Below are 25,412 nucleotides of genomic sequence, written 5' to 3' on the forward strand. Positions count from 1 at the left end.
TTCTGTTCCTTCCTCTTCAGATAAACCTGGCCCTCCAGCTGCCTTTGATATTTCCGAGATCACCAATGAGTCCTGCTTCCTGGCCTGGAACCCTCCCAGGGATGACGGTGGTTCACCCATCACCAACTATATTGTGGAGAATCGTCAGACGGACAAAGAGGAGTGGGTCAAGCTGTCAGCCACGGTGAAACACACCACCTTCAAGGCCTGCAAGCTCACACCTCTGAAGGAGTACATCTTCAGGATCAGTGCTGAGAACCAGTATGGCATTGGTGAACCTGCAGAGCACACCCCCATCGTTGCAAAATACTCCTTCGGTGAGTTGTTAAGCATTAATCTCCAGCTAAATGAGATGAAGTATGAATATCCAATGATGAATCATGTTGTTTTGCTTCAGATCCTCCTGGTCCTCCAACCAGAGTCACTCCCTCCGACATCGCCAAGGACGCCGTGACTCTGACCTGGTTCGAGCCAGATGAGGATGGCGGCAGTCCCATTACTGGATACTGGATTGAGAAATTTGATCCAGAGAGTGACAAGTGGATCAGGTGCAACAAATTGCCCATCAAGGACACAACCTTCAGGTAATATATTGCAGTTGCAACAGCTGTGTTGTTTCGTTTGATATGTTGAGGATTTTTCTGACATGTATCTGTGACCACAGGGTAAAGGGACTCCCCACCAAGAAAAAGTACCGTTTCCGTGTTCTGGCTGAGAATCTGGCTGGACCTGGAAAACCAAGTGCAGAGACCGATCCCCTCCTCATTAAAGATCCCATTGGTATGTTACTTTCAGTCAGTACTTTTAGTCAAGTGTTCTTGTATCAGGGGCTGCAGTTCACTCTTACACTCTTGTTCAGATCCTCCATGGGCTCCTGGTAAACCCGTCATCAGGGATGTTGGCAAGACTACAGCTTTGTTGGCTTGGACCCGTCCGGAGCATGATGGCGGGGCAAAGATTGAAGGCTACATCATTGAGTTCCAGAAGACTGGAAGCGAGGAATGGATCCGGATCGCTGAGGACATTCCTCAGACCGAGCATCAGTTGCAGGGTCTGATGGAGAAGCAGGAGTACTCGTTCAGGGTCAAGGCCGTCAACAAGGCTGGCGAAAGTGAACCCAGTGAGCCCAGTGATCCCGTGGTCTGCAAGGAGAGGCTTTGTAAGTTCAGCTCAGGTGTGGTCGGGGATGGAGGCTGCTGTGTCCGTGCTTTAAACTAAAAAAATCATCTTTGTTCTCAAATCAACAGACCCTCCATCGGCTCCTCAGTGGCTGGAGGTGACCAACATTACCAAGATTGACGCTGACCTGAAGTGGCAGGCTCCCAGCAGCGACGGAGGCTCCCCCATCACCAACTATGTGGTGGAAAAAAGGGACGTGAGGCGGAAGGCGTGGCAGACCGTGGACACCACCATCAAAGAGCTGAAGTACACCGTGACTCCTCTCAACGAAGGGTCGCTGTACGTGTTCCGAGTCGCCGCTGAGAACGCCGTCGGGATGGGTGAATTCTGTGAGCTGGAGGACGCTGTGCTCGCCAAGGACACATTCAGTAAGTTTCGGAGTAATTTCAAAGATTTCCCTCCACTCGGAAAGTAGGAATATTAAACACGTTTGTGTTTCCTCCAGCAACTCCTGGTCCTCCTTACGCCCTGACGGTGGTGGAGGTCACTAAGAGGCATGTGGATCTGAAATGGGAACCTCCAAATAGCAATGGTGGAAGACCCATAACCAAGTAAGCAGAAGAACTGTCAGCAGAGATGTCAATGGGTTTTTTTGTGATATTTAGGCTATAGTTCTCTTTCCAGACGCCGTTACAGAGAATGTGAGATGGAAAGATAACTGTGCTTAGAGTTGTACTGTTTAACATATTCATCACAACACACACCATTTGCTTCCCAGGTACGTGATTGAGAAGAAAGAGAAGATGGGAACTCGTTGGCTGAAATGCTGCAAGACTCCGGACAAACAGACTCAGTTCAAGGTAACGGACGTGGACGAAGGTTCAGAGGTTCAGTTCCAGGTCAGAGCAGAGAATGAGGCTGGGGTTGGAGATCCAAGTGAACCCACAGTGTTCCTCACCATCGAGGATGCAACAAGTAAGAGACAAGATCACGTTTGCACTACAAACATTGATGCTCCTTTTCTTGTCCAGTTATTAATTCTGGGGCGTTACCTGTGAACTCTTTCTCTTTCCAGGTGCTCCATCTCCTCCTTTGGAGGTGGCCATCCCCGACGCCAGCAGGGAGCACATCAACGTCACCTGGAAGCCTCCGGCCAAGGACGGCGGCTGCCCCATCACCGGCTACCACGTTGAGGTGGCGGAGGCTCGTCCAGAGCTGAAGTGGCTCAGGGTCAACAACAGACCCATCAAAGAGCTGCAGTTCAGGATTGACGATGGAATCAAACCAGAGAAGAAGTACGTCATCAGGGTTCGTGCCATCAACTCTGTGGGCGTCAGTGATCCCTCTGAAATGTCTGACAAGGTTGCCACCAAGGATCCGGACTGTAAGTAATGACAGAAATGAAGTGCAGAGAATTTAGAGGAGAAGTGGAATAAAAACACTAAATCATGATTCTGTCTTTTGGTCCCAAGGTGCTCCAACCATGGATTTGGAGGCACAGGATGTAATCGTGGTTGAGGGTGAGAAGCTGCACCTGAACATCCCATACAGAGCAATCCCAACACCCAAGATGGTTTGGCAGAAGGACACGGTGGAGTGTAAGGCCGAGGACCGGCTCTCCATGACGGTGGAGATGAACAGCGCTCACCTGGAGCTGCTCAAATGCACACGGGCCGATGCTGGAGCCTACACTATCACCCTGGAGAACAGTCTGGGAACCGCCACCGGGACAGTTAATGTCAAAGTCATTGGTAAGATGGTTGAACAGAGACTGGGAAACTTTCCATTTAGCTTTAGAGAAGTTCTCAGAGTCTGCCTCACTGTTAGCACTCTTTCTGGTGGTTTTTAGATAAGTAGGAGCCGTCCTCTTACACAACTGACTATCTTCCTGAACCCTGCAGGGCTTCCTGGTCAGTGTAAAGACATAACCTCCAGCGACGTCACCAAGAACTCTTGTAAGATCAGCTGGGAAGCTCCAGAAGACGATGGCGGCACTCCAATTGTTAGCTATACCCTGGAGCGCCGTGAGGTGTCCAAGAAGACCTACGTGCCCGTCATGTCGGGGGAGAACGTGCTGAGCTGCACTGTCAAAGACCTGTACATCAACTGCGAGTACTACTTCAGGGTGAAGGCCGTCAATAAGGTTGGAGCAGGAGAATACCTGGAGCTTCGCAACCCAGTCATCACAGAGGAAGTCAAACGTAAGTTCAGTTCACAGACAAAAAGGAAAAGTTATACATTTTATTAAATAATGATTAAACTCTAAAACTGTTTTAGGGTAATGTATTTTATTTATAATTTCAGCATATTTTTTTCCTTAAATAAGGTCCAGACCTTTGATTACTTTAATATTTTTATATTGTCATTTCATTCCATTTGTATTTTACTCTCTAATCTCCTTGCAACTGTCACTTTATGGGGGCAATGAAACCATTTCCTTAACATTTTACGTAGGATTTGATTCTGACTCAATTGATTAAACATGGTGGCCCTGTCTGCTGTTGCTTGCACAGAGAAACCAGACCCGCCCATCCAGGTGGAGGCTCAGGACCCAACATCAAAGTCCATCACGGTCACCTGGAAGGCTCCAGACTACGATGGCGGCTGTCCCATCCAAGGCTACATTGTGGAGAAGATTGAGAAGGACGGCGACCGCTATGAGCGCGTCACCCCTAACCTGGTCCCTGGTTTCTCCTTCGTGGTCACGGGCCTGAAGGAGGACATGGAGTACCAGTTCAGGGTCCGAGCCGAGAACGCTGCTGGAGTCAGTGAGCCGTCACGCAGCAGCCAGCCCATGAAAGCTGCAGACCCTGTCGGTATGTGAAACTTTAAATGTTTAAATTCACAAGAATAAAAATGTTCTTGGCTGAAATTTCAAATTTCTTCTTTTATTTTCAGAAAAGCCAAAGGTCACCCTGCATGCTCGTGTGCAGTCCGGCGTGTGTGTGAAGAAGGGAGAGGAGATCCGCATCGACGCCTTCATCTCCGGTTCCCCGTATCCTAAAGTCACCTGGCTGAGGAACGACGAGGATGTCACCAAAGAACCGACCAAGAAGATCGTACCCGTGGTCCACAAGAAAAAGACCAAGGCCAAGGTTTGTGTCCTCTCAGAGACGTCACACAGTCCTGAATCTTTCAACGTGTTTGATGCTTTTAATTCTGACTTTATTTCCTGCAGGTTCCAGAACCAGAGGAGGAGTTTGTGACTCCCATGCGAGAGCGTCTGGGTCTGGACCAGACCAAGAGGGGCCAGTCTGCTCTGATGGTCCGTGACGCCGTCAGAGCTGACCATGGCAACTTCACCATCATGGTGGAGAACACTCACGGCGTCGCCACTGCCTGCTGCAATGTCAACGTCCTGGGTATGACACTAACGAGACACTAATCTGTTATCCCCCTGAGATGAAACACTGACCTGACTCTGACTCTTTCAGACAAACCTGGGCCTCCGATCAACTTCACCTTCGATGAGATCAGGAACACCTCGGTCATCTGTAACTGGGAGCCTCCTGAGGACGACGGCGGCAGTGAGATCCTGAACTACATCCTGGAGAAGAAGGACAACAAGAATGATGAGATTGGCTGGATCACCATCACCTCCACCCTGAAGGGCACCAGCTTCCCCGTCACCAAGCTCATTGAAGGGAAGGAGTACATCTTCAAAGTCACTGCTGAGAACAAGTACGGCTGTGGCCCAGCGTGCATCTCCGAGCCGCTCCTTGCCAAGAACCAGTTCAGTAAGTACAAACACAAATATTTAAAACACGTCTGCAAATCAGGTGCAATCCTTTTATTGTTTTACAGATTCCATTAAAATTAACATCTTGTTTATTGATTTTTAATTAATTATTATTATCTCACACTGTATGTGTTATACAATAAACTGATGTCAAAAATGTTTTAGGTCGTGTTTGATTCATTATTATAGGCTTCTTTTAATATGTGTTCAAATGAAACAACCCAGACTTTTGCTAATATCATAGTTTGTTATTGATACCTGGGGCCAGTTGTACATAGAATTATCAATGAATGTTACAAAAACTAAAAAAAACTCAAAATAAACTAAATTTATTAATACAGGAATAAATAAAAATAAATAAAAAATGTAGCTGGGCCCCCATGACCCTTCACAGGACAAGCGGTTACAGAAGATGAATGAATGAATGAATGAAATAAAAAATCTTTTAAATGTGAGATAAATTAAAGGATTATCTGTGCGTGACATGAAGCATTTCAATCGTTGGCACCTCCTGGTGGTTATATTGTGAATGACACTGTCACTCACTTCCTCCTTCCCCTCAGATCCTCCCGACGCTCCCAACACCCCCAGAGTCCACGAGGTGACGGCGAGCACCGTCCACATCTCCTGGCACGAGCCAAAGGACAATGGCAGCCCCATCCTGGGTTACTGGATTGAGAGGAAGGAGGTGAACAGCAAACACTGGACCAGAGTCAACCGAGCCCTGCTCAACTCTCTGGATGTGAAGGTCACCGGTCTCATGGAGGGACTCACCTACATCTTCAGAGTGTGTGCTGAGAACCTGGCCGGCCCCGGGCCCTTCAGCGAGCCCACCGATCGCATCGTCACCATGGACGCCATCTGTAAGTTTTCATCAACATGTCTGTGGAGGTCCTCGGTCCTCCAGGTCCAAAAACTGGACTTGTTGTGTTTGTAGAAGTCTGTATCTTTAATGGATGGATCAGAACAGGATCCTCCAGGTCCACGTGAGAATCAGGTCATTAACAGTCTCTAGTCATGTGACCATCAGGTGGACTCCACCCACAGATGTTCCTGATAAAAACCTAGACTCCCCACACTTGCAGGAGGAAGGTCCAAATGAGTTTGACTCGGATAAACCAAGACCTGGAGGACTGAGAACTGTCACAGACACTTTGTGGTCAACTGTATCATTAAAGTTTGAACCTTCATTTATAGATTTCATCTTCAAATATATTATATGAAACGTCTTCAAGAAATCCAAAACTTCTTTGTTCACAAAGGAGCTGATGATGGAGCTTGAGGGAACCTCATCACTCATTTAAGCTTTAGTTAAATTATTAATTTTGGTTCAATTAAAAGCTGCTAAAATCATTAAAGCAGACTTCTACACCAAACATTTATCAACATAATTCACTCAGAAATATAAAATAACCCCACCACCACTACCACCTCTCTCAACACACCACAGTACCCTGTGTAAACCCTGTTTTACCTGTACGGTGACCTTGGGTGTTTTGAAAGGCGCCTATAAATAAAATGTATTATTATTATTATTATTATTAGTACCTCCTGGCCCCCCCACTCCATGGATCGTGGACACTGGAAAGGACTCTGTCATTGTGGCCTGGAAGCCCCCTCTGTACAACGGAGGAGGAGACATCCTGGGATACCATGTGGAGAAGGTACAGTAACTCTGTCTCTCTGGGACTCTCTCAGACGTGATGTGGACAGTGGACAGTGTTGGACTTCAGTTTCATGCTCACAGGTTCTGGCTGGAGAGAAGGAATGGACCCGCAGCACCGAGTTCAGATGTAAAGAGCTGACGTACACCGTGACTGGTCTGACCGAGGGAGCTGACTACTACATCCGGGTCGTCGCTGTGAATGATGCTGGTCCCGGAGCCCCCGGTGTCACCGAACCTGTCACCGTTAAAGAGCCTCAAGGTACGGACACAGAAACTAAACTCAACTCTGCAGCTTCATCCTCTTCTTCCTGTTCTTGCTTTTCTTCTTCTACGTCTTCTGCTGGTTCTGACTGACTGTCTGTGTCCTCCAGAATCTCCTGCTGTGGACTTTGATGACTCGGTGAAGAACGGTGTCATGATCAAGGCCGGCGAGTCTCTGAGGCTTCCTGCCGTGGTGACAGGCCGACCCCAGCCGGAGGTCAAATGGGCCAAAGATGAAGCCGAAATTGACAAAGAGAGGATGATTGTGGAGACGGAGGGAAAGAACAGCACTCTGTTCATTAAGAAGGCCGTGAGGGCCGACCACGGAAAGTACCAGATCACCGGCACCAACAGCAGCGGAACCAAGACGGCCGAGACAAGAGTGGACGTGATGGGTCAGTGTGAAATGAATATGTCCCCTGAGCTTCATCCTTTATGGGACAGGACATGTTGTGATGTTCAGAAGAGTTTTAAGTAGCATGTGTGATTATAATAATTTAATAACTTGTTCTTATTGTCATTATTAGGAAATAATAATGTTGTTGATAAAGTGCAATGTTTCATGTTGAGACATTTTAAACATTTTCTGCCCTCTGTTGGTCAAGTGCAGATTTTGCAGTTACATGATGACGAAATCATTTTGTCACAGCTTGTTTTTAATCAGCTCTTATTTTTACCAATCTGTGTCCATGCAGACGTCCCTGGACCTGTGGTTGACTTGAAGACGGTCACCGTGACCAAGAAGAACATTGTTCTATCCTGGTCCGACCCCTTGGACAACGGCGGCAGCGACATCCTCGGCTACGAGGTGCTGAGGAAGGATGCTAAGATGAAGCTCTTCCGCCAGCCCATCGAGACGGCGTCCTGCAAATGTGACATCCAAGGCCTGCTGAGCGGCGAGGAATACGACTTCAGGGTCATCGCCAGAAACAAGTACGGTGACGGAGCTCCAGCCGACCTGGGTCCCATCTTGGCTGAGGATCCTAAAGGTAAACCGGTACCAGGAGGATCTATTTGCCTGGTGAAATGGTTGTCCAGTGTCTAAACTCCTCCATCGTCTTCCAGGTACTCCGTCTGCCCCAGAGAAACTACACTACACAGATAGAAGTAAGAACAGCATCACCTTGGCCTGGCAGCCACCTCGCACAGACGGCGGCAGCCCCATTAGAGGCTACTACGTGGAGAAGATGAGGTCTGACGGCACCGAGTTTGAAGTGGCCAACCGTAAGATCTTCACTGAGTGCTGCGGAACTATTGAGAACCTGTCAGAGAACCAGGAGTACCAGTTCCGAGTCAAAGCCACCAACGAGGTCGGCGATGGAGATCCATCCAAACCGATCACGGCCAAGATCCAGGACGATGAAAGTATGTTCGCGTTTCCCTGGTCAGACATTATTTCGGAATGACATGAGTGACTAACTGATAAATGCTTGTGTCCACAGTCGCTCCAGTTATCACCATCCTAAAGTTCTTCAAGAGGAACACCATCATCGTGAGGAAAGGAGCCGCCATCGACATCCCCGCCGAGGTCAGAGGACTTCCTCTGCCCACGCTGCAGTGGATGAAGGACGACGTGGTGATCGAGGCGCCGGACGAGGAGAAGATGACGATGGAGACAGAGGAGGTGAGACCTGATGTGGTCATGTGACCTTGATGAAGAGCTGCAACGTGATTGTCATGGAGGGATACATGAATGGAAGGATAGTGTTTAAGTCAAGGACTGAAGTCAGAACTTTAAAAAGGTCGAACCTAAACCTAACCTGTTCCTTAATTCCAGTTTTTATGTAGTTTTTTACTTTATTTTTGAGACTTTCTTGGCCTCTTTCCTTGAACACCCCCACAGGACAAACATCATTTGCATTCAAGGAAGAACCGACTTCTCTGCTGCTTGTTGTCTGGCCAACAGATCACAAACTAAACTTTTTCTCTGCAGGTGAACCGTACAACCCTGAAGACGAAGATCGCAATCCCAGAGACCATCAGACAGGACAAGGGCAATTACAAGCTGGTGGCCGAAAACTGCTACGGCAAAGCTCAGCACGTCATTTCAGTCGAGGTCCTGGGTAAGAGTCTAAACCTTTACTTCCTGTTTGATGGCTAACAAAGACAAAGCATTCAACGATTAACCCCAATGCCTCCCTTCAGACCGACCCCTTCCTCCGAGGAACATCGTGGTCTCGGATATCAAGGCCGACTCGTGCTACCTGACCTGGGACGCCCCCGAGGACAACGGTGGCAGTGAGATCACCAACTACATCGTAGCGCGCAGAGACGCCAGCAAGAAGAAGTCTGACTTCGACGTCCTCACCATCAACCTCATCGACAGGAGATACGGGGTCAGTGGTGGTTGAATGATGGCAATTAAAAAAGTCTTCATTAATGTTTAGATCAATTATTTATTCAGTGTCCAGTAGCATCATTAGACAGACACTAAAGGAATTTAGTCAGCAAAAATAAGAAATTACATTGTTCATGAATGTGAATCAAGATTGAATTTATCTGGTTTTTAAAGTTTTCATCTGAGTATAAAATCAAACCCAGAAACAAACAAGGATTCTTTTAATACTGATTGCCGCAGTGCCCAGGGCTGAGGGCTACTTCCATTAAATGATTCAATATCAGTTAATTTGCAGTTTACTTAAGTCTGGAAACTATTTTACTTCCAACTGTCTTCTTTGGTTCCAGAGGGTTGTGGCGTCTCCTCTATCTTCTCCCTTCTAGTTTCTGATCTTTCATGTGTCTTTACATTCATTCAGCTCTTCTCTGTCCTCAGACTTTTAGAATCATGACGGTGAAGATATTTTAAAAATTGACGGGAGGATTTTATGAATCCGTATTAGATTTTTAAATAAGGATAAATCTGAATCAGAAAATCTATTTTTAAAACAAGACTCTGGACCCTCCGCTGCTCTCAGGGCTCGGTTCTGGTCCAGATGTGTCATTGTGACTGTAAAGTGCTCTGGGAACCAAAATGTAGAAAAGCACTGTGGAAACACTGGATCATTAAACTTTTAATGGTGTGAATTTGCCTCTTTTCTTCTTCAGGTCTACAAACTGGACTTGAAAGGTTCCTATCAGTTCAGGATCAAAGCTGAAAACAAGTATGGTGTCAGCGACGGCTGTGACTCTGAGAAGGTCCAGCTGAGGGATCCATTCGGCCTACCGGGACCTCCACGTAACCCCAAGATAATTGCCACCACGGCCACCACCATGACCCTGACCTGGGATCCCCCTCTGGACAACGGTGGCTCCACCATCCAGGGCTACTGGCTGGAGAAGAGGGAGCGTGGGGCGGTGTACTGGGGACGCGTCAACAGAGCTCCAGTCACCAAACCGGCGGTGAAGGGTCTGCAGTACACCGTGCTGAGGCTCATTGAAGGCAGCGAGTACCAGTTCAGGATCGCAGCCTGCAACGCCGCTGGCGTTGGACCGCCCAGCGAGGCCAGCGAGTGCCGCTTTGCTATGGATCCATGCAGTGAGTGTTTTAATAGTTTTATTGTGGGACCTCCTGACGATCAATCAACCATTTTACTAGTGTCTTACTGGATTCATTCTAGAATCAACAACAAGTCTGGGATGTTTATTGTTTGTACAACGTCAACTAGTGACGTTAAGCCAGACCAGACCCTACCTTCAAATGTTAAAAGTTGATCTGGAGTCTCTCTGCTGGAAACTGATTCTGCTCCAGCAAAGATCTGCTGGGCCAATCAGATCGGGGGGGGGCTTAGTGAGGTGATGGGCAGAGGAGTAACAGCAGTAATACACATCATGTGATTAGTTTAATTGTCTCTGATTGGTTGGAGGAGGGTCCAGGTGATGTAGACGGATTTATTTCTCTGTATCATAGTGAAATCCAGATGTCACCAGACTCTGAATACGACAAGAACTACAACAACATCATCAATGCAGTCTCCTCTGCAGATCAGATCTTTCAAGACTCATATAGTTGCAGCCTTGATTTGTCTCTGCTGGAACGAAACTGGTTTAAATACACCACCTATTTACCAGTCTTTTTTGTTCTCCTATCGTAGACCCCCCCAGCCCTCCTGGATCCCCAGAGGTTAAAGACAAGACCAAGAGCAGCATCACCCTCTCGTGGAGCCCACCGGACAGAGACGGTGGCAGCCCAGTCAAGGGTTACATTGTCGAGGTTCATGAGGAGGGCTCTCCTGATTGGAGGAGGGTGAACCCCGCCGACAAGCTCCACCCATCCACCGAGATCACCGTCCCTGAGCTGAAGGAGGGCAAGAAGTGCAAGTTCAGGATATATGCCGTGAACGCTGCTGGTAACTCAGAGCCGGCGAAGACGGCCGACATCCTGGTTCAAGACATCTTGAGTAAGACTACTACTTCAATAAGTCACAGCACTCAAACTTTAGACAATACCAGTTAAATCAGTCAAGTATTTAGATCACATCTTTGTGATGATTCAGGTTGCTGTACAGAAATGACATTTATTTGTCTCTATCCGCTGATGATATCCACTTCTATGACAATATTTCAACTACACATCAGGTTCCTGTGATCTCACACGTCTTTTGCTAATGTTTGCAATCCACAGGAAATTAAATATTCTTGATCTGTTATTGTGTAATGCATTACCCAGCACTGATGCTTTAGTTTGATCTGAGCTGTAGTTGATGAACATCAAACATTTATTTTGTATTTGTGTTCGTTCTCCAGTCGAGCCAACTCTGACTCTGGACTTGAGCGCTCATGACCTCCTGAACTGCAGAGCGGGAACCACCATAAGGATTCCTGTCACCGTCACCGGGCGACCAGTTCCTAAAGTCACCTGGACCTTTGACGGAACCGCCGAGACGGAGAAGAAGAACGAACTGCACACACTGCCGATCGACTCAGAGGTCAGAAACATCCACTAATGCTTTGTGTTTTTTATTGGTTTAATTTCTGAATCAAAGTTTGAGTTTTTCACCTAAACAACCCAAGATAATTTATTTCAACCTAGATGTCAAATATAATGAAGATTCTGCTCTGACCCGTGCCTCCACTTAGTTTTAATCCTTTAATTTGACATCATGATGCTGTTTGTCCTCAGATCCACTCCACCAACACCACCTCGGTGGTCGTGATACCAGAGAGCAAAGTGAACCACAGTGGCCGGTACATCATCAATGCTGAGAGCCCCGCCGGACACAAAGTGCTCAAAGTCAGAGTCAATGTGCTCGGTAAGTTGGTTCAGACATTTCTTCCTCCATGACCATGAGCTAAAATTAAGAAGGAAATCCACTGAGGTGTCTGTGCATCCACAGACCTGCCTGGACCTCCCAGAGACCTGAAGGTGAGCGATGTGACCCGAGGAACCTGCAGACTCTCCTGGAAACCTCCAGAGAGCGATGGAGGAGAGAGGGTGAAGAGCTACTTCATTGAGAAGAAGACAGTGACGGGCAAAGCCTGGACCAAGGTATGACCACACACCTGTCTGTTCACTTCAACCAAGTTAGAAACATGAAGGGATTAAACTCATTACCCAGGTCCAGCAGTGCAGGGAATAAAAACAAATAATGTAAGACCTAAGCCTTGTTGTTGAGGCTTAAAGGCTTACAGTGAGGAGTCGGGGCTGGGGCTGGGACTGAGGAATGCCCGACACCTGCTGAGGCTGCTGCTGGTTGTTTACGGGTTCATTTTAATGCGTCCTGCCAGAACAGTTTCCTGCCAGACAGTAATGAAGATGGTTGTTTGTTCTCCTCCACACATGATAAAAGGAGGTTAGGTTGGTGGGTCTTCTTCACGATCCAGGTATTTCTGATAACCATCCCCTTGGTCCTCAAATTTATGCAGAGATGGTTTGCTCTGGAACCGTCCTTGTTGGCGATCAGTTGATCTGTTTGCTGACACTAACACACAGTTCTCGTTGTCCCAGGTGAACCCGGCCTGTGCTGCTCAGTCTCTGGTGGTTCCAGACCTGATCGGTGGTGAGGAGTACCTGTTCCGCATTCGTGCTGAGAACCGTTTTGGGTTCGGGCCATTCGTCGAGACCATCGATGGGACCATGGCTAGAGATCCCATCCGTAAGTTTCTCTTTCATCATCTAGTTTAGTGGCTGAGAGACATTTCATTAGATTTAATCATGTTGTGGTTAGTTTACACCGAGTGTTTTAGTAAAGTGAGAGCCTGTAGGTTTGTGGATCCAGAACAAATAAAAAAAAAAAAAAACAGGTAATTGAGAATGATGTGTTCATCAGCAGTGATCATGTTATAGCAGAATTAAATAATATCAGATGGTTGAAAACCAGATGATGGATCTTTGATTTAGGGTTAGATGAATAAGATGAAATAAACTGTTCATCCACCAGTTCTGACTCTCAACAAGAATGATTTACACCATTTATTCATCAGCAGTCACCAGAACATGATCAAGTCATACATCATACATACAACATACATTCATCTGTTGTGTCTGCAGATCCTCCCGATCCTCCGACTAGGCTGAAAATCCAGAGCGTTAGGAAGGGAACAGCAACTTTGACCTGGAAGGCTCCAAAGAACGACGGTGGTTCCCCCGTCACGCACTACAGCGTGGATCTGCTCTGCTGGGATGCCAGTGGGACTCAGAAAGAGTCCTGGAGGAGGTAAAGCTTCGCCTCAGAGGTTTACATGTTGGGTCAAGATCTTTGAGACTTCCTGGGCTCGCCTTGGGTTTTGTTGGTTTAAGTGTTTCCTGCAGGTTAACAGTTTGTGCTGCGTTCTCAGGTGCAATAGGAGAGACGTGGACACCACCAGCTTCAAGGTGGAGGACCTGACAGAGGGAGATGAGTACGAGTTCAGGGTAGTGGCTTACAACCAGGCTGGAGCCAGCCGACCATCATCCACCGCCGGACCCATTATCATCCAGGATCAGACCTGTACGACCAAGGAGCTAATACGAACACACCTCTGTTTAAAGAAGGTTGCGTTTAAAGAAGACGTAAGAGTCCTGATGTGTCCCTTGTCTCCTGATGTCCTGCAGGTGCCCCGTCCATCGAGCTGCCGGAGTTCATGGAGGTCGAGCAGGGCTCTGACATCAGCATCGTAGCCAAGCTCCGAGGGTGTCCTTTCCCGACGCTCACCTGGTACAAGGCTCCGCCCCACAAGTCAGACGACAAGGTGGAAGTTCAGTACGACGAGCACATCAACAAGATCGTGTCTGATGACAGCTGCACACTGCTCATCCAGCAGGGCAAACGCCCAGACACCGGCCTGTACACGCTGGTGGCCTCCAACAGCCTTGGCAAGGCCTCCAAGGAAATGAGGCTCAACGTGCTCGGTACGAACCAACAACTCACACAAAGTTTAATAGGATTCACTGGAATAGGGTTAGGGTTGAAATCAGTTGTATTTACTTAAAAACTAATTCCATCTCTACAGCTCCTGGAACAAGTGTACCATAAGTCTGATTCATGATGACTTTCTAAACTTTTTTTCTTTCAGGCCGTCCTGGTCCTCCCTCTGCTCCTATTAAGTTTGAGGAGATTGGACCTGAGAAGATCACACTCTCCTGGCTGCCACCGAAGGACGATGGCGGCTCCAAAGTCACAAACTACGTCATCTGGAGGCGGGTGGCCAACAGGAAATCCTGGGTTCCTGTCACCAACGAGCCCAAAGATCGAATCTGGACGGTGGAGAACCTGATGGAGGGACATGAGTATGTGTTCCGCATCATGGCCCAGAACAAATATGGAGTCGGAGAGCCACTGGACAGCGAGCCTGAGGTCGCCAGGCACCTCTACAGTGAGTTCAACAGTCAGAAATTATCAGGATATCACTTTTATTAACTCTGTTGAGCAAGAGTAAACTTAATCTGCAATGTCAATACTTAACAGAGGGTATGACATCAGGTCTGTGAATTTATCTGAAACTTAAACCTCCAAAAGACAAATATCCTCTCATCTACAACACTTCCTGTCTGTGCTTCTGCAGAGACTCCCGGTCAGTGTGAGAAGCCGACAGTCACCAACGTCACCATGGACTCCATGACCGTCAACTGGGAGGAGCCAGAGGATGACGGCGGCAGCCCAATTACCGGCTACTGGCTGGAGCGAAAAGAGACGACTGGAAAACGTTGGGCCCGTGTCAGCCGAGACCCCATCCGTCCCATGGGCCTAGGCGAGTCGTTTGTGGTGAGCGGACTTGTTGAGGGGTCTCAGTACATGTTCAGAGTCTCCGCCATCAACGCTGCGGGGCCTGGACTCGCCAGCCCACCCACCGACCCCATCTTCGCCAGAGACCCCATCTGTAAGAGTTACACCTGGAATTCGAGTTTAGTCTTTAAATACTGAGCTAGATATAAACCTGTGGCTTTCCTCCTGTAGCCCCACCCTCTCCCCCGACCCCCAAGATCTCTGATTGGACAAAGTCCACCGTGGACCTGGAGTGGATCCCTCCTCTGAAGGACGGTGGCTCCAAGATCATTGGCTACTGGGTAGAGTACAAGGAGGAAGGCACCGAGGCCTGGGTCAAGGTGAGAGGAAACCAGTCATCTGACATAATCTCACGATCTGTGGAGAGCAACTTTTCTATTTCATTTAAAATAGTTTAAAAAAATAATTTTGCATGGTACCAGAACAAACTGTTCCAAGAGTAAACCTTTTTAAGATGGACCCATCCACTTTGTTTTAGAGTTGGCGCTCAAGAACATTCTTAGAAACTCCTGGCTTGTGTATTTCAGGCTAAAGAGACCGAAATCCGAGGCACCCGGTTGGTGATCCCCAATCTGAAGACCGGCGGTAAGTACCGGTTCAGGGTGATCGCCTTCAACGCTGCCGGTAACGGTGAACCAGGCGAAGTCCCAGAGGTGCTCGAGGTTAATGACAGAACCAGTGAGTTTGTCTTATTATTTCTCGATAAATACCTTAAAGACATAAATATCCAAAGTCGTTTAGACCGAGCAGACAGTAATAATGAGCTTATTCATCCCAGTTGCTCCTGAGGTCGACCTGGATGCCTCTGTGAAGGAGAGGATGGTGGTCCACGCCGGCGGTGTCATCCGAATCATCGCCTATGTGTCGGGCCAGCCGTCCCCTGAAATCACCTGGAGCAGAGACGGAGCAGCTCTGCCTCCTGAGGCTAAAGTGGAGACGACAGCCATCAGCTCTTCTCTCGTCATCAAACCCTGCACAAGGAGACACCTCGGCGTCTACACATTGACCGCCAAGAACCTTGGAGGGGAGAAGACCAGGAACGTCACTGTGGAAGTACTGGGTGAGAAACTGTTTTCATAAATAATGTGAAAACACATTTCACATGTCCACCCGTTATTAAACCTTTTTGGTGTCCTGCATCAGACGTCCCCGGACCTGTAGGCATCCCATTCATCGCAGAAAATCTGAGCAGCGACTCCTGCAAACTTAACTGGTTCTTCCCTGAGAACGACGGTGGTTCTCCCATCAGCAACTACGTCGTTGAGAAGCGTGACGCTGAACGCAAAGCCTGGACCTCGGTCTCATTCACCGCCAGCAGACAGAATGCTGTGGTTCAAGGCCTCACCCCCGGAAAGTCCTACTTCTTCAGAGTGGCCGCAGAGAATGCCATCGGCCTCGGACCCTTCATGGAGACTGCAGCCGAGCTCATTGTCAAGGAACCAATCAGTGAGTTCAATTAAACAAACACCAACGTTCACATCTGAAAGTCATCATCATAACTGCTGTAGAAATTAGAAGAGAACGTTTTCAGGGTCATTGTAGAATCCACAGAATAAAGTTGTTAAATATGCTCCTGTTTTCAGACAGAAAGAACGTATGATCAATTGTGTTTCCTTCAGGTGCACCGGACCGCCCAGAAGATCTGGAGGTCACTAAGGTCACCAAGGATCTGATAAGCCTCACCTGGAAGGCGCCAAAGTATGATGGTGGTTCAGAGATCACCATGTACATCCTGGAGGCCCGTATGATTGGCAAAGACAAGTTCACCAGGCTGACAAAGGAGAAGCTGATGGAGAGGAAGTATACCTGTGATGGCCTGAGGGAGGGCGACACCTACGAGTTCAGGGTCCTCGCCGTCAACGAGGTCGGTCCTGGCAAACCATCATTCTGCACCAAACCAATCACCTGCAAGGACGAGCTCGGTGAGGTTTCCACGTCAAAATGAACATGTTTCAGTTGAATCTTTGACGATCCGCTTACAGAGACTGTAAACCCAATCACTGATCAGGAGCAGTAGTGGACCACTCCATGACCATTTCCCTTCATATCTCCTGTTTTAGAGCCACCGACCATTGAGCTGGACTTCCGTGATAAGATCATCATCCGTGTGGGTGAGAGCTGTCTGCTGCAGGGCCGCTACACCGGCAAACCTTCGCCATCCATCATGTGGTACCGAGATGACGAGGAGCTGAAGGCCGACAAACACGTCATGTTCAAGAACACGCTGACCACCATGTCCCTGGGCCTGATGAAGGCTCAGCGTGAGCATAGCGGCAGATATGTGGTGGTTGTGGAGAACAGTACCGGATCCAGGAAGGGGGTCTGCAACGTCACAGTTGTGGGTGCGTAGATGGATATTAGACAAGCTCTAATGAGACACCACAGGATCGAATGATAAGTTGATGACTACAAAGGTTCCTTATTCCTTGTTTGTCATTGCTTGTATTCCTGCAGACCGTCCAACTCCTCCCGTTGGCCCAGTGGTGTTTGAGGAGGTGCACCGGGAGTACATGGTGATTTCCTGGAAGCCTCCTCTGGACAGCGGCGGCGTTGATGTCTCCAACTACATCATTGAGAAGAGAGACGTCAATAGAGACCTCTGGACCACAGTAACATCCGCCACAACCAAGACCACATGCAAGGTAGAGCTACTTGATGGTTACGTGTTCATGATTCTCAGAGGTCTGGTTTGAAGTTTAGAGATGTTTACGTGTCCGTGTTTCTTCTCCCAGATACCCAAGCTGACAGAAGGCAGGGAGTACATCATGAGGATCTCTGCTGAGAACATGTATGGCATCAGCGACCCTCTGGAGTCTGAGGAGATGAGAGCCAAAGATCTCTTCAGTATGTTCTCACCAAGTCATCGCTACTGTTCATACTGAATATTGAATAATGAAACAGAGTCACATTCAGAGCCAAACGTTTTCAATAACTGACAAATGCTAGATGACCCCCAAAGAAGTTTCTACCATTACCACCAGAATGGCCACATCTTTCTAGAAATAGAACTTATTTTTTGCCACTCCCTCTCAGGAGTCCCCGAGGCCCCTGAGATGCCAACTGTCAGGGAGGTGTATGCCACCAATGCTCTGGTGCTGTGGAACCGGCCCCGTGATGGTGGGAAGCCCATCACCAACTATATCCTGGAGAAGAAGGAGCCTACAGCCAAGAGGTGGTCCAGAGCCACCAGAGACCCACTGTACCCAGCTACCCAGTACCGAGTCCAGGACCTGGTGGAGGGCTGCCAGTATGAATTCAGAGTGATGGCTGAGAATGAGCTGGGAACTGGAGATCCCAGTGTCCCCTCCAAACCCATACTTGCCAAAGATCCCATTGGTCAGTGTGACACAAACTCAAAATACATCATTGTTGTCCACATTTTATTTATTAAAAACTAATGTAAAATTTGAATTTTTATTGCCCACATATTGACTGTCCTCTCTTGTCCTGGCAGTGCGCCCCAGCCCTCCAGTAACCCCAGAGGCCTACGATAAGACCAAGGACTCTGTTAGCCTGAAGTGGCAGATGCCCCGCCATGACGGAAAGGGACGAATCTTTGGCTACATTGTCGAGTACCAGAAACCTGGTGCAGTGGACTGGGTTCAGGCCAATGAAACCCCAGAGCAGTGCCCCGATCTCCACTATGTCGTGACGGGCTTGGCCGATGGACAGGAGTATTCTTTCAGGATCTTCACGGTGAACGCTGCTGGCAGATCTGACCCGTCCTATGTCAAACAGACCATCAAAGTCCATGACAGACTGGGTAAGGGGTTCAGATGTTTAGACACAGTTTTGAGGAATAATTCTCTAATCATTAACTACAGAATATTAATTGAATGGATGCCAAGTATTCTGTAGTTATCTGGTCGTCCTTTTTTCAGTGTTGGTTTGGGACTTTGAGAAACATTTCTGTCTCTGGAAAACCACTAAGGTCAATAATTGGCCTTTCTTTTGGATAAGACAAGATAAGATAGGGCTTTATTTATTTCCGGTGGGGAAATTCGGGTGCTACAGCGGCAGGGAGCAACGGTGCAAGATACAAACAGATACAAAAAATAGAATAAGGTAGACAAGATAAATATGTTATGGTACAAAAAATATTTATATATTGCGTCAGGTTTTCAGTAGCTTATATAACACATATTTTGATTAAAATGTGGTCTACTGCACATGAATTCCAGAAATATATAATGATAAGTTTAGAAGAAGTTGGTTAAAAATGTGTACAGTGGTCCCTCGTTTATCGCGGGAGTTACGTTCTAAAAATAACCCGCGATAGGCGAAATCCGCGAAGTAGTCAGCTTTATTTTTTACAATGATTATAAATGTTTTAAGGTTGCAAAACCCCTCACTACACACTTTATACACTTTTCTAAATAACTTACAAACATACCGCACTTCAGTCACACTGCCAGCGATCAAAGATACTGTATATGTAAATTTGGCAAGCTGAACGCATTCTGTAATGTACAAGAGACACCGTACAGAGGAGATTGATTGACAATGGTCTACAGTCCCTTAGCCAATCAGGACGCAGAAAACAATGCGCTGTAAAAAAAAAAAAAAAAAAGCATGCAAAATTGCACTAAAAAAAATCTGCGAAACTGCGAGGCCGCAAAAGGTGAACCGCGTTATAGCGAGGGACTACTGTATTACTATTTTGGACTTTTTAAATAGTCAGTCAGACAACAGTTGCCTGGTCGATGGGAAGACAAGACAAGGGTTGGTTCTGATATCCACCAATATCTGATATGTGATATCCGCTCTTTTTCCCTCCACAGAGGAGCCAGAGCTCCTGCTGGATGCCAATATGGCCCGTGATCACCTGGCCATGCTGGGCACTGACATAACCCTGAGTGCCACCATTAAGGGCGTCCCGACACCCACCGTCAGCTGGAAGAAGAACGACGGAGACGTTCCTTCTCACATCACTGTTGCTGTTACAGCAGCTGGCAGCAAAGTCTTCATCCCCAAGTGCGTCCGCGCAGACTCTGGCAACTACACGATCACTGTGGAGAACGCTGCTGGAAAGAAATCAGCGACTGTTGCTGTGCTTGTGCTGAGTAAGTGAAACATCCGCTGACACAAATTAATAATTAATTACTGAATTCAGTGCATCTTACTCTAACACACTTTTATTCCAAACAGACAAACCCTCTCCTCCCAGAGACCTGGTGATTTCTGAGGTGACTAGCGAGTCCGCCTACCTGACATGGAAGGCTCCAGAGGACAATGGCGGCGCCGTCATCTCCCACTATGTCGTGCAAAAGAAGGACGTGGCCACAGATCAGTGGGTGCCTGTGGCCGCAGCCAATAAGAAGCTGAGCCTGATGGCCATGTACCTGATGGAAGGAATCCAGTACCTCTTCAGGGTGGCTGCTGAGAACCAGTTTGGCAGGAGTGACTTTGTTATGACTAAGACGCCCATCAAGGCCATTGATCCACTCTGTGAGTAAAAGTCAAACCTGTTTTACACTCTCTTTGTACGTGCTGCTTTTTGTAACTGCCATATGTTCTCCAAAATAGTCAGATACTGGTTGTACAGTGTATGCATTCACTGTACAGTTAAATGTTTTACTTGTCGATTCTGTATATCTTCTGTTTACATAATCCTTTTGTATTTTTTGCCCCAACATGTTGTAGAGGAGCAGTAGTTGCTGTTATAGTAGTTATTGTGTGTGTCTTGTCAGTGTAGATGAAGTACAGTGAACAGTATGTCAAACCATATCATTAACATATCGTGGAGGTGACAATAAACATGACTTGAATCATGAATCTTGAATTAACCTGACGTCCTTTCCTGGACACCTGCAGATCCTCCTGGCCCACCCAAGAACCTGCACCACACCGATGCAGACAAGACAGAGGTGTGGTTGGCTTGGGAGTGGCCTGACCGCACCGGCGGAAGTGAAATTACCGGCTTCATTGTGGAGCACCAGGAAGAGGGCCAGACCGACTGGGTCACCTTCAAGACTGTGAGCAACAACCACAGCCATGTCACTGGTCTAGAGGAAGGCAAGACTTACCGTTTCAGGGTCAAAGCTCAGAACGCCATCGGCGTGAGCCGTCCTGACACCAGTGTCCCCGTTACTTGCCAGGAGAAAACATGTAAGACACAAGATTCAGATGTTTTTGATTGTGAATGCTGCTCGTGTTCTCAATCACAGACCTGAAAACACCCAACACTGTTTATGTTTTGTTCTCTTCCAGTGCCACCTACTATTGAAGTTGATGTGAAACTTATTGAAGGACTTGTTGTCAAAGCTGGCAGTACTATTGCCCTTCCAGCCAAGATGACAGGTATCCCCATTCCTACTGCCAAATGGCTGTCCGATGGCAAAGAGATCACATCTGAGGGCCGCTATCACATCGAGTCTGCCGGATCCTCAACTATTCTCAGTATTCCTGAGTGCCAGAGAGGAGACACAGGAGAGTATATCCTCACCGTGTCCAATCCTGCAGGCAGCAAGACTGTCGCCCTTCATGTCACTGTGCTGGATCTCCCAGGTCTACCCATTGGACCCATCAATATCTTGGAGGTCACCCCTGAGTACATGATGATCCAGTGGAGGGCACCCAAGGATGATGGTGGTACACCCATCACCAACTACGTGGTGGAAAAGAAGGATGTAAAGAAGCCATGGGAGCCCTGGTCTGTTGTTAGCTCCAGCGGCACCAGCACCAAGGCCAAGGTGTCCAGGCTAGAGAAGGGCCGCGAGTACATAGTTCGTGTCCGTGCTGAAAACAAAATTGGAATTGGCGCTGGTCTAGAAAGTCCTCCCACTATTGCTAAACACATGTTCAACCCTCCTGGTCCACCAGGCCTGCCAGAGTGTTCTGATATTACAGAGAATGCAGTAACAGTAGAATGGACCCTTCCTGAATACGATGGTGGAAGCCCCATCAGTGGATATGTGGTTGAACGCAGAGAAATGACAGGAAAGTGGATCCGTGTCAACAAAACCCCAGTCCTGGACCTGAGATACAGAGTCTCTGGACTGTTTGAAGGCAACAGCTATGAGTTCAGAGTGTTTGCAGAGAACATTGCTGGTATCAGCGAGCCTTCTCCTACCTCTGACCCCATCAAGGCCACTCGTGCCATCACCAAGCCTGGACCCCCTGGTAATCCTAAACTGAAGGACTGGAGTAAGTCCTATGCTGACATCTGCTGGACCAAGCCAACAAGAGACGGAGGCAGCCCCATTCTGGGCTATGTGGTTGAGGCTCAGAAATCAGGATCCGCCCAGTGGGACAGAATCAACAAGGACCTCATCAAGATATGTGCCTACAGAGTGCCAGGTCTTATTGAAGGACTGGAGTACAGAATACGCATCCGAGCCACCAACAAGGTTGGAGACAGTGAACCTAGGGAGTTGTCTGAGACCATCTTAGCAAAGGACATCCTAGTACCCCCTGAAGTTGTTGTTGACGTGTCCTGCCGTGACTCTCTGACAGTCAGGGCCGGTCAAATCATCAGTTTGATCACTAGAGTGAAAGGCAGACCAGATCCAGAGATTACATGGACCAAGGATGCCAGAGCCATATCCCGAGATAAGCGCACTGAGATTAACAACAACTACCCTCTATGTGAACTTGTCATCAATGATGCTGTCAGGTCAGACTATGGTAAATATGCCATTGTTGCCAAGAACAGCAGTGGACAGGCGCAGGCTACCATTATTGTGAATGTCCTGGACACACCAGGAGCTTGCCAGAATCTAAAGGTGGCCTATGTGACCAAGAATTCCTGCATGGTGTCCTGGGAGAATCCTGAAGACAACGGAGGCACAGAAATCACTCAGTACATTATTGAATGTCGTCAACCCAGCCAGAGGGGATGGACCATGATCTCCAATGACTGCACCAAGCGCCTGATAAAGGCTCCTCTCACTGAGGGTTGTGAGTACTTCTTCCGTGTTAGCGCTGAGAACAAGATTGGTGCTGGTCCATCCACTGAGACCAAGACACCTGTGCTGGCAGTTGATCCCATTGAGAAACCTGGTGAACCCAATGACTTCCATATCGCTGAGATTGGCAAGACATTCTGCTTCCTCAAGTGGAAGAAGCCTGACTATGATGGCGGCAGCCGGAACCTGGCATATCACGTAGAAAAGAAACCGAAGGAGGCTGAAGAGTGGGAGAGGCTTCACAAGGGGGCCATCAAGGAGACTTACTTCATGGCTGACAGGTGTATTGAAAACCAGATCTACCAGTTCAGAGTTCAGACCAAGAATGAAGGAGGCGAGAGCAACTGGGTGACCACTGCTGAAGTTCTGGTTAAGGAACAACTTGTGGTGCCTGAGATAAAGATTAAACTGGATGGAACCCTCATTGTGAAGGCAGGAGACTCCATTCCTATAGAGGCAACAGTAAATGGCAAACCCCAGCCTGATGTCAAATGGACCAAGGATGATAGCACAGAGGAGATCAGAAAGGGCCCCAGGCTTCAGATGGAAACTGGTGCAGACTTCTCTAAGCTGTTGATCACTGGTGCTAGACGCACTGACAGTGGCAAATATGCTGTTACTGCATCTAATAGCGCAGGAACCTGCAGTGCTCATGCTAAGGTTAATGTCCTGGATAGGCCTGGCCCTATCAGGGATCTCAAGGTGTCTGGTATCACTATCGACAGGTGCCACCTTTCCTGGGAAGTGCCTGAGGATGACGGCGGCTGTGATATCTACAACTACATTATTGAGAAATGTGAGACCAAGAGGGGAGTCTGGTCAGTCCACTCCAATGCTGTCATCACCAACAAAGCTAATGTCACCCGTCTTATTGAGGGTAATGAGTATGTCTTCAGAGTCCGAGCTGAGAATAAGATGGGTCCTGGACCTGCTGTACAGAGTGAGGCCATTGTTGCTGGTACCCAGTTCAGTGTACCTGATGCTCCTGAAACACCAGATGTGACCAAGATTGCCAAGGAGGAAATGACTGTGCAATGGTCAGAGCCAGAGAAAGATGGCGGAAAACCAATAATAGGATATCTGTTGGAGAAGAGAGAAGAGCATGCCGTTAGGTGGTCTCCTGTCAACAAGGAACCAGTCCCAGGAACTCGTTTCACAGTTACTGGACTCCTGCCCCTCCATGATTATCAATACAGAGTTAAGGCTGTGAACGAAATTGGCGTTGGCAGCCCAAGCAAGGCTTCTCGGGCCATCACTGCTAAGGATACAGTTGGTACGTAACCAAAAATAAAGTTTAATCTGTTATTTCACGCACTATTAATAATATATGTCACTTCACACATGCCTATGTCTTCTTACAGAGCCTCCTGCACCTCCTACCAACATGAAGGTCTTGGACAGCACCAAATCCACAGTCACCCTGGGCTGGACCAAGCCTGTGTCTGATGGTGGAGCACCCATCATTGGCTATGTTGTGGAGATGAGGGCACAAGGATCCGCCAAGAAAGGAGATGACGGCTGGAGGAGGTGCAATGTTGCAGCCCAGCTTGTCGTGTGCGAGTTCACAGTTACAAGTCTGGACGAGAAGCTTGTGTATGAATTCAGAGTGTCGGCTCAGAACCAGGTGGGCATGAGCCTGCCCTGTGACTTGGAGGGTGCCGTTATCCCCAAAGAAATTCTAGGTGAGGACTGATTTTTAACCAGAACACTTTCTAGTCTCGACATTAGTGGCGGTTACTTTGGATTAGCGGCATAATTTATAGAGTCAAGATAACACTGGCACTGTTTGTTCCAACAGAGGCACCAGAGATTGACTTGGATGCCAACATGAAGCAGGGACTGACAGTAAGAGCTGGTTGCCCCATCAGACTATGTGCTACCATCAGAGGAAGACCACCTCCCAAAGTCACTTGGAGAAAGATGGGTATTGACAATGTGGTCAGGAAGGGTAAAGTCGACCTCATCGACACCATGACCTTCTTAGTAATTCCTGACAGCACTCGTGACGACTCTGGCAAATACTGCCTGACTCTGCAGAGCGTTGCAGGAGAGAAGGCAGTGTTTGTCAACGTTAAGGTTTTGGGTAAGGCCTTCTTTCCTATTAAAATTCCCACAAATCTAGTCTTTGTGACATCACAAAAGTAGAAAGTCCACATGTCATGATTTATTTTGTCCCAACAGACACTCCTGGACCTGTGATAAATCTGGAAGCCACAGACATTAAACAGACATCAGCTGTGCTGTCCTGGAGTCCTCCGGAGAATAATGGCGGCAGCGAAGTTACACATTACATTGTTGAGAAGCGTGAAATAGATCGCAAGACGTGGGCAATTGTCAAGGCTGAAGTTGCGTTGGACAAGATTCCCTTCAAAGTCAGCAATTTGATGCCAGGCACAGAGTACTACTTCAGAGTCACAGCTGTCAATGAGTACGGGTCTGGAGTTCACAAAGTGACACCTACTTCCTATCTGGCCTCCGATCCCATCAGTAAGTATCACCTCCCCAACACCGTCGCACCAGATCAAAGAGTTCATCAACAGCTTACACTTACCTGCTGTGCCCAGTTGTCACTTGTCCTT

At 47.9% G+C, this 25,412-nt stretch overlaps 1 protein-coding gene across 1 annotated transcript in view; it reads left to right on the forward strand.

Moving 5' to 3' along the window:
• The window catches only part of ttn.1 (titin, tandem duplicate 1), a gene marked incomplete at its 5' end in the record, with an annotated part of 155,244 nt that overhangs the window by 78,464 nt on the left and 51,368 nt on the right, over positions 1-25,412 (forward strand). Inside the window, 51 exons of the mRNA XM_084545177.1 lie at positions 21-317; positions 398-584; positions 665-780; positions 860-1,159; positions 1,248-1,547; positions 1,625-1,730; positions 1,898-2,094; positions 2,195-2,503; positions 2,592-2,870; positions 3,021-3,320; positions 3,633-3,935; positions 4,018-4,214; positions 4,298-4,481; positions 4,554-4,856; positions 5,422-5,721; positions 6,404-6,522; positions 6,606-6,783; positions 6,896-7,180; positions 7,481-7,774; positions 7,851-8,150; positions 8,228-8,409; positions 8,719-8,848; positions 8,931-9,121; positions 9,831-10,260; positions 10,817-11,122; positions 11,469-11,650; positions 11,845-11,974; positions 12,059-12,210; positions 12,670-12,817; positions 13,213-13,378; positions 13,500-13,651; positions 13,756-14,052; positions 14,217-14,516; positions 14,706-15,020; positions 15,098-15,246; positions 15,454-15,604; positions 15,705-15,986; positions 16,070-16,372; positions 16,546-16,848; positions 16,987-17,268; positions 17,381-17,568; positions 17,659-17,770; positions 17,960-18,262; positions 18,381-18,689; positions 19,708-19,989; positions 20,075-20,374; positions 20,741-21,034; positions 21,137-24,106; positions 24,195-24,515; positions 24,632-24,916; positions 25,015-25,320. Of these exons, the coding sequence (XP_084401303.1) occupies positions 21-317; positions 398-584; positions 665-780; positions 860-1,159; positions 1,248-1,547; positions 1,625-1,730; positions 1,898-2,094; positions 2,195-2,503; positions 2,592-2,870; positions 3,021-3,320; positions 3,633-3,935; positions 4,018-4,214; positions 4,298-4,481; positions 4,554-4,856; positions 5,422-5,721; positions 6,404-6,522; positions 6,606-6,783; positions 6,896-7,180; positions 7,481-7,774; positions 7,851-8,150; positions 8,228-8,409; positions 8,719-8,848; positions 8,931-9,121; positions 9,831-10,260; positions 10,817-11,122; positions 11,469-11,650; positions 11,845-11,974; positions 12,059-12,210; positions 12,670-12,817; positions 13,213-13,378; positions 13,500-13,651; positions 13,756-14,052; positions 14,217-14,516; positions 14,706-15,020; positions 15,098-15,246; positions 15,454-15,604; positions 15,705-15,986; positions 16,070-16,372; positions 16,546-16,848; positions 16,987-17,268; positions 17,381-17,568; positions 17,659-17,770; positions 17,960-18,262; positions 18,381-18,689; positions 19,708-19,989; positions 20,075-20,374; positions 20,741-21,034; positions 21,137-24,106; positions 24,195-24,515; positions 24,632-24,916; positions 25,015-25,320 (15,075 nt within the window). The remainder of the gene's footprint in view (positions 1-20; positions 318-397; positions 585-664; positions 781-859; positions 1,160-1,247; positions 1,548-1,624; positions 1,731-1,897; positions 2,095-2,194; positions 2,504-2,591; positions 2,871-3,020; positions 3,321-3,632; positions 3,936-4,017; positions 4,215-4,297; positions 4,482-4,553; positions 4,857-5,421; positions 5,722-6,403; positions 6,523-6,605; positions 6,784-6,895; positions 7,181-7,480; positions 7,775-7,850; positions 8,151-8,227; positions 8,410-8,718; positions 8,849-8,930; positions 9,122-9,830; positions 10,261-10,816; positions 11,123-11,468; positions 11,651-11,844; positions 11,975-12,058; positions 12,211-12,669; positions 12,818-13,212; positions 13,379-13,499; positions 13,652-13,755; positions 14,053-14,216; positions 14,517-14,705; positions 15,021-15,097; positions 15,247-15,453; positions 15,605-15,704; positions 15,987-16,069; positions 16,373-16,545; positions 16,849-16,986; positions 17,269-17,380; positions 17,569-17,658; positions 17,771-17,959; positions 18,263-18,380; positions 18,690-19,707; positions 19,990-20,074; positions 20,375-20,740; positions 21,035-21,136; positions 24,107-24,194; positions 24,516-24,631; positions 24,917-25,014; positions 25,321-25,412) is intronic.

The sequence above is a fragment of the Chelon labrosus genome (assembly GCF_963514085.1).
Source record: "Chelon labrosus genome assembly, chromosome: 5".
Taxonomy (NCBI): domain Eukaryota; kingdom Metazoa; phylum Chordata; class Actinopteri; order Mugiliformes; family Mugilidae; genus Chelon; species Chelon labrosus.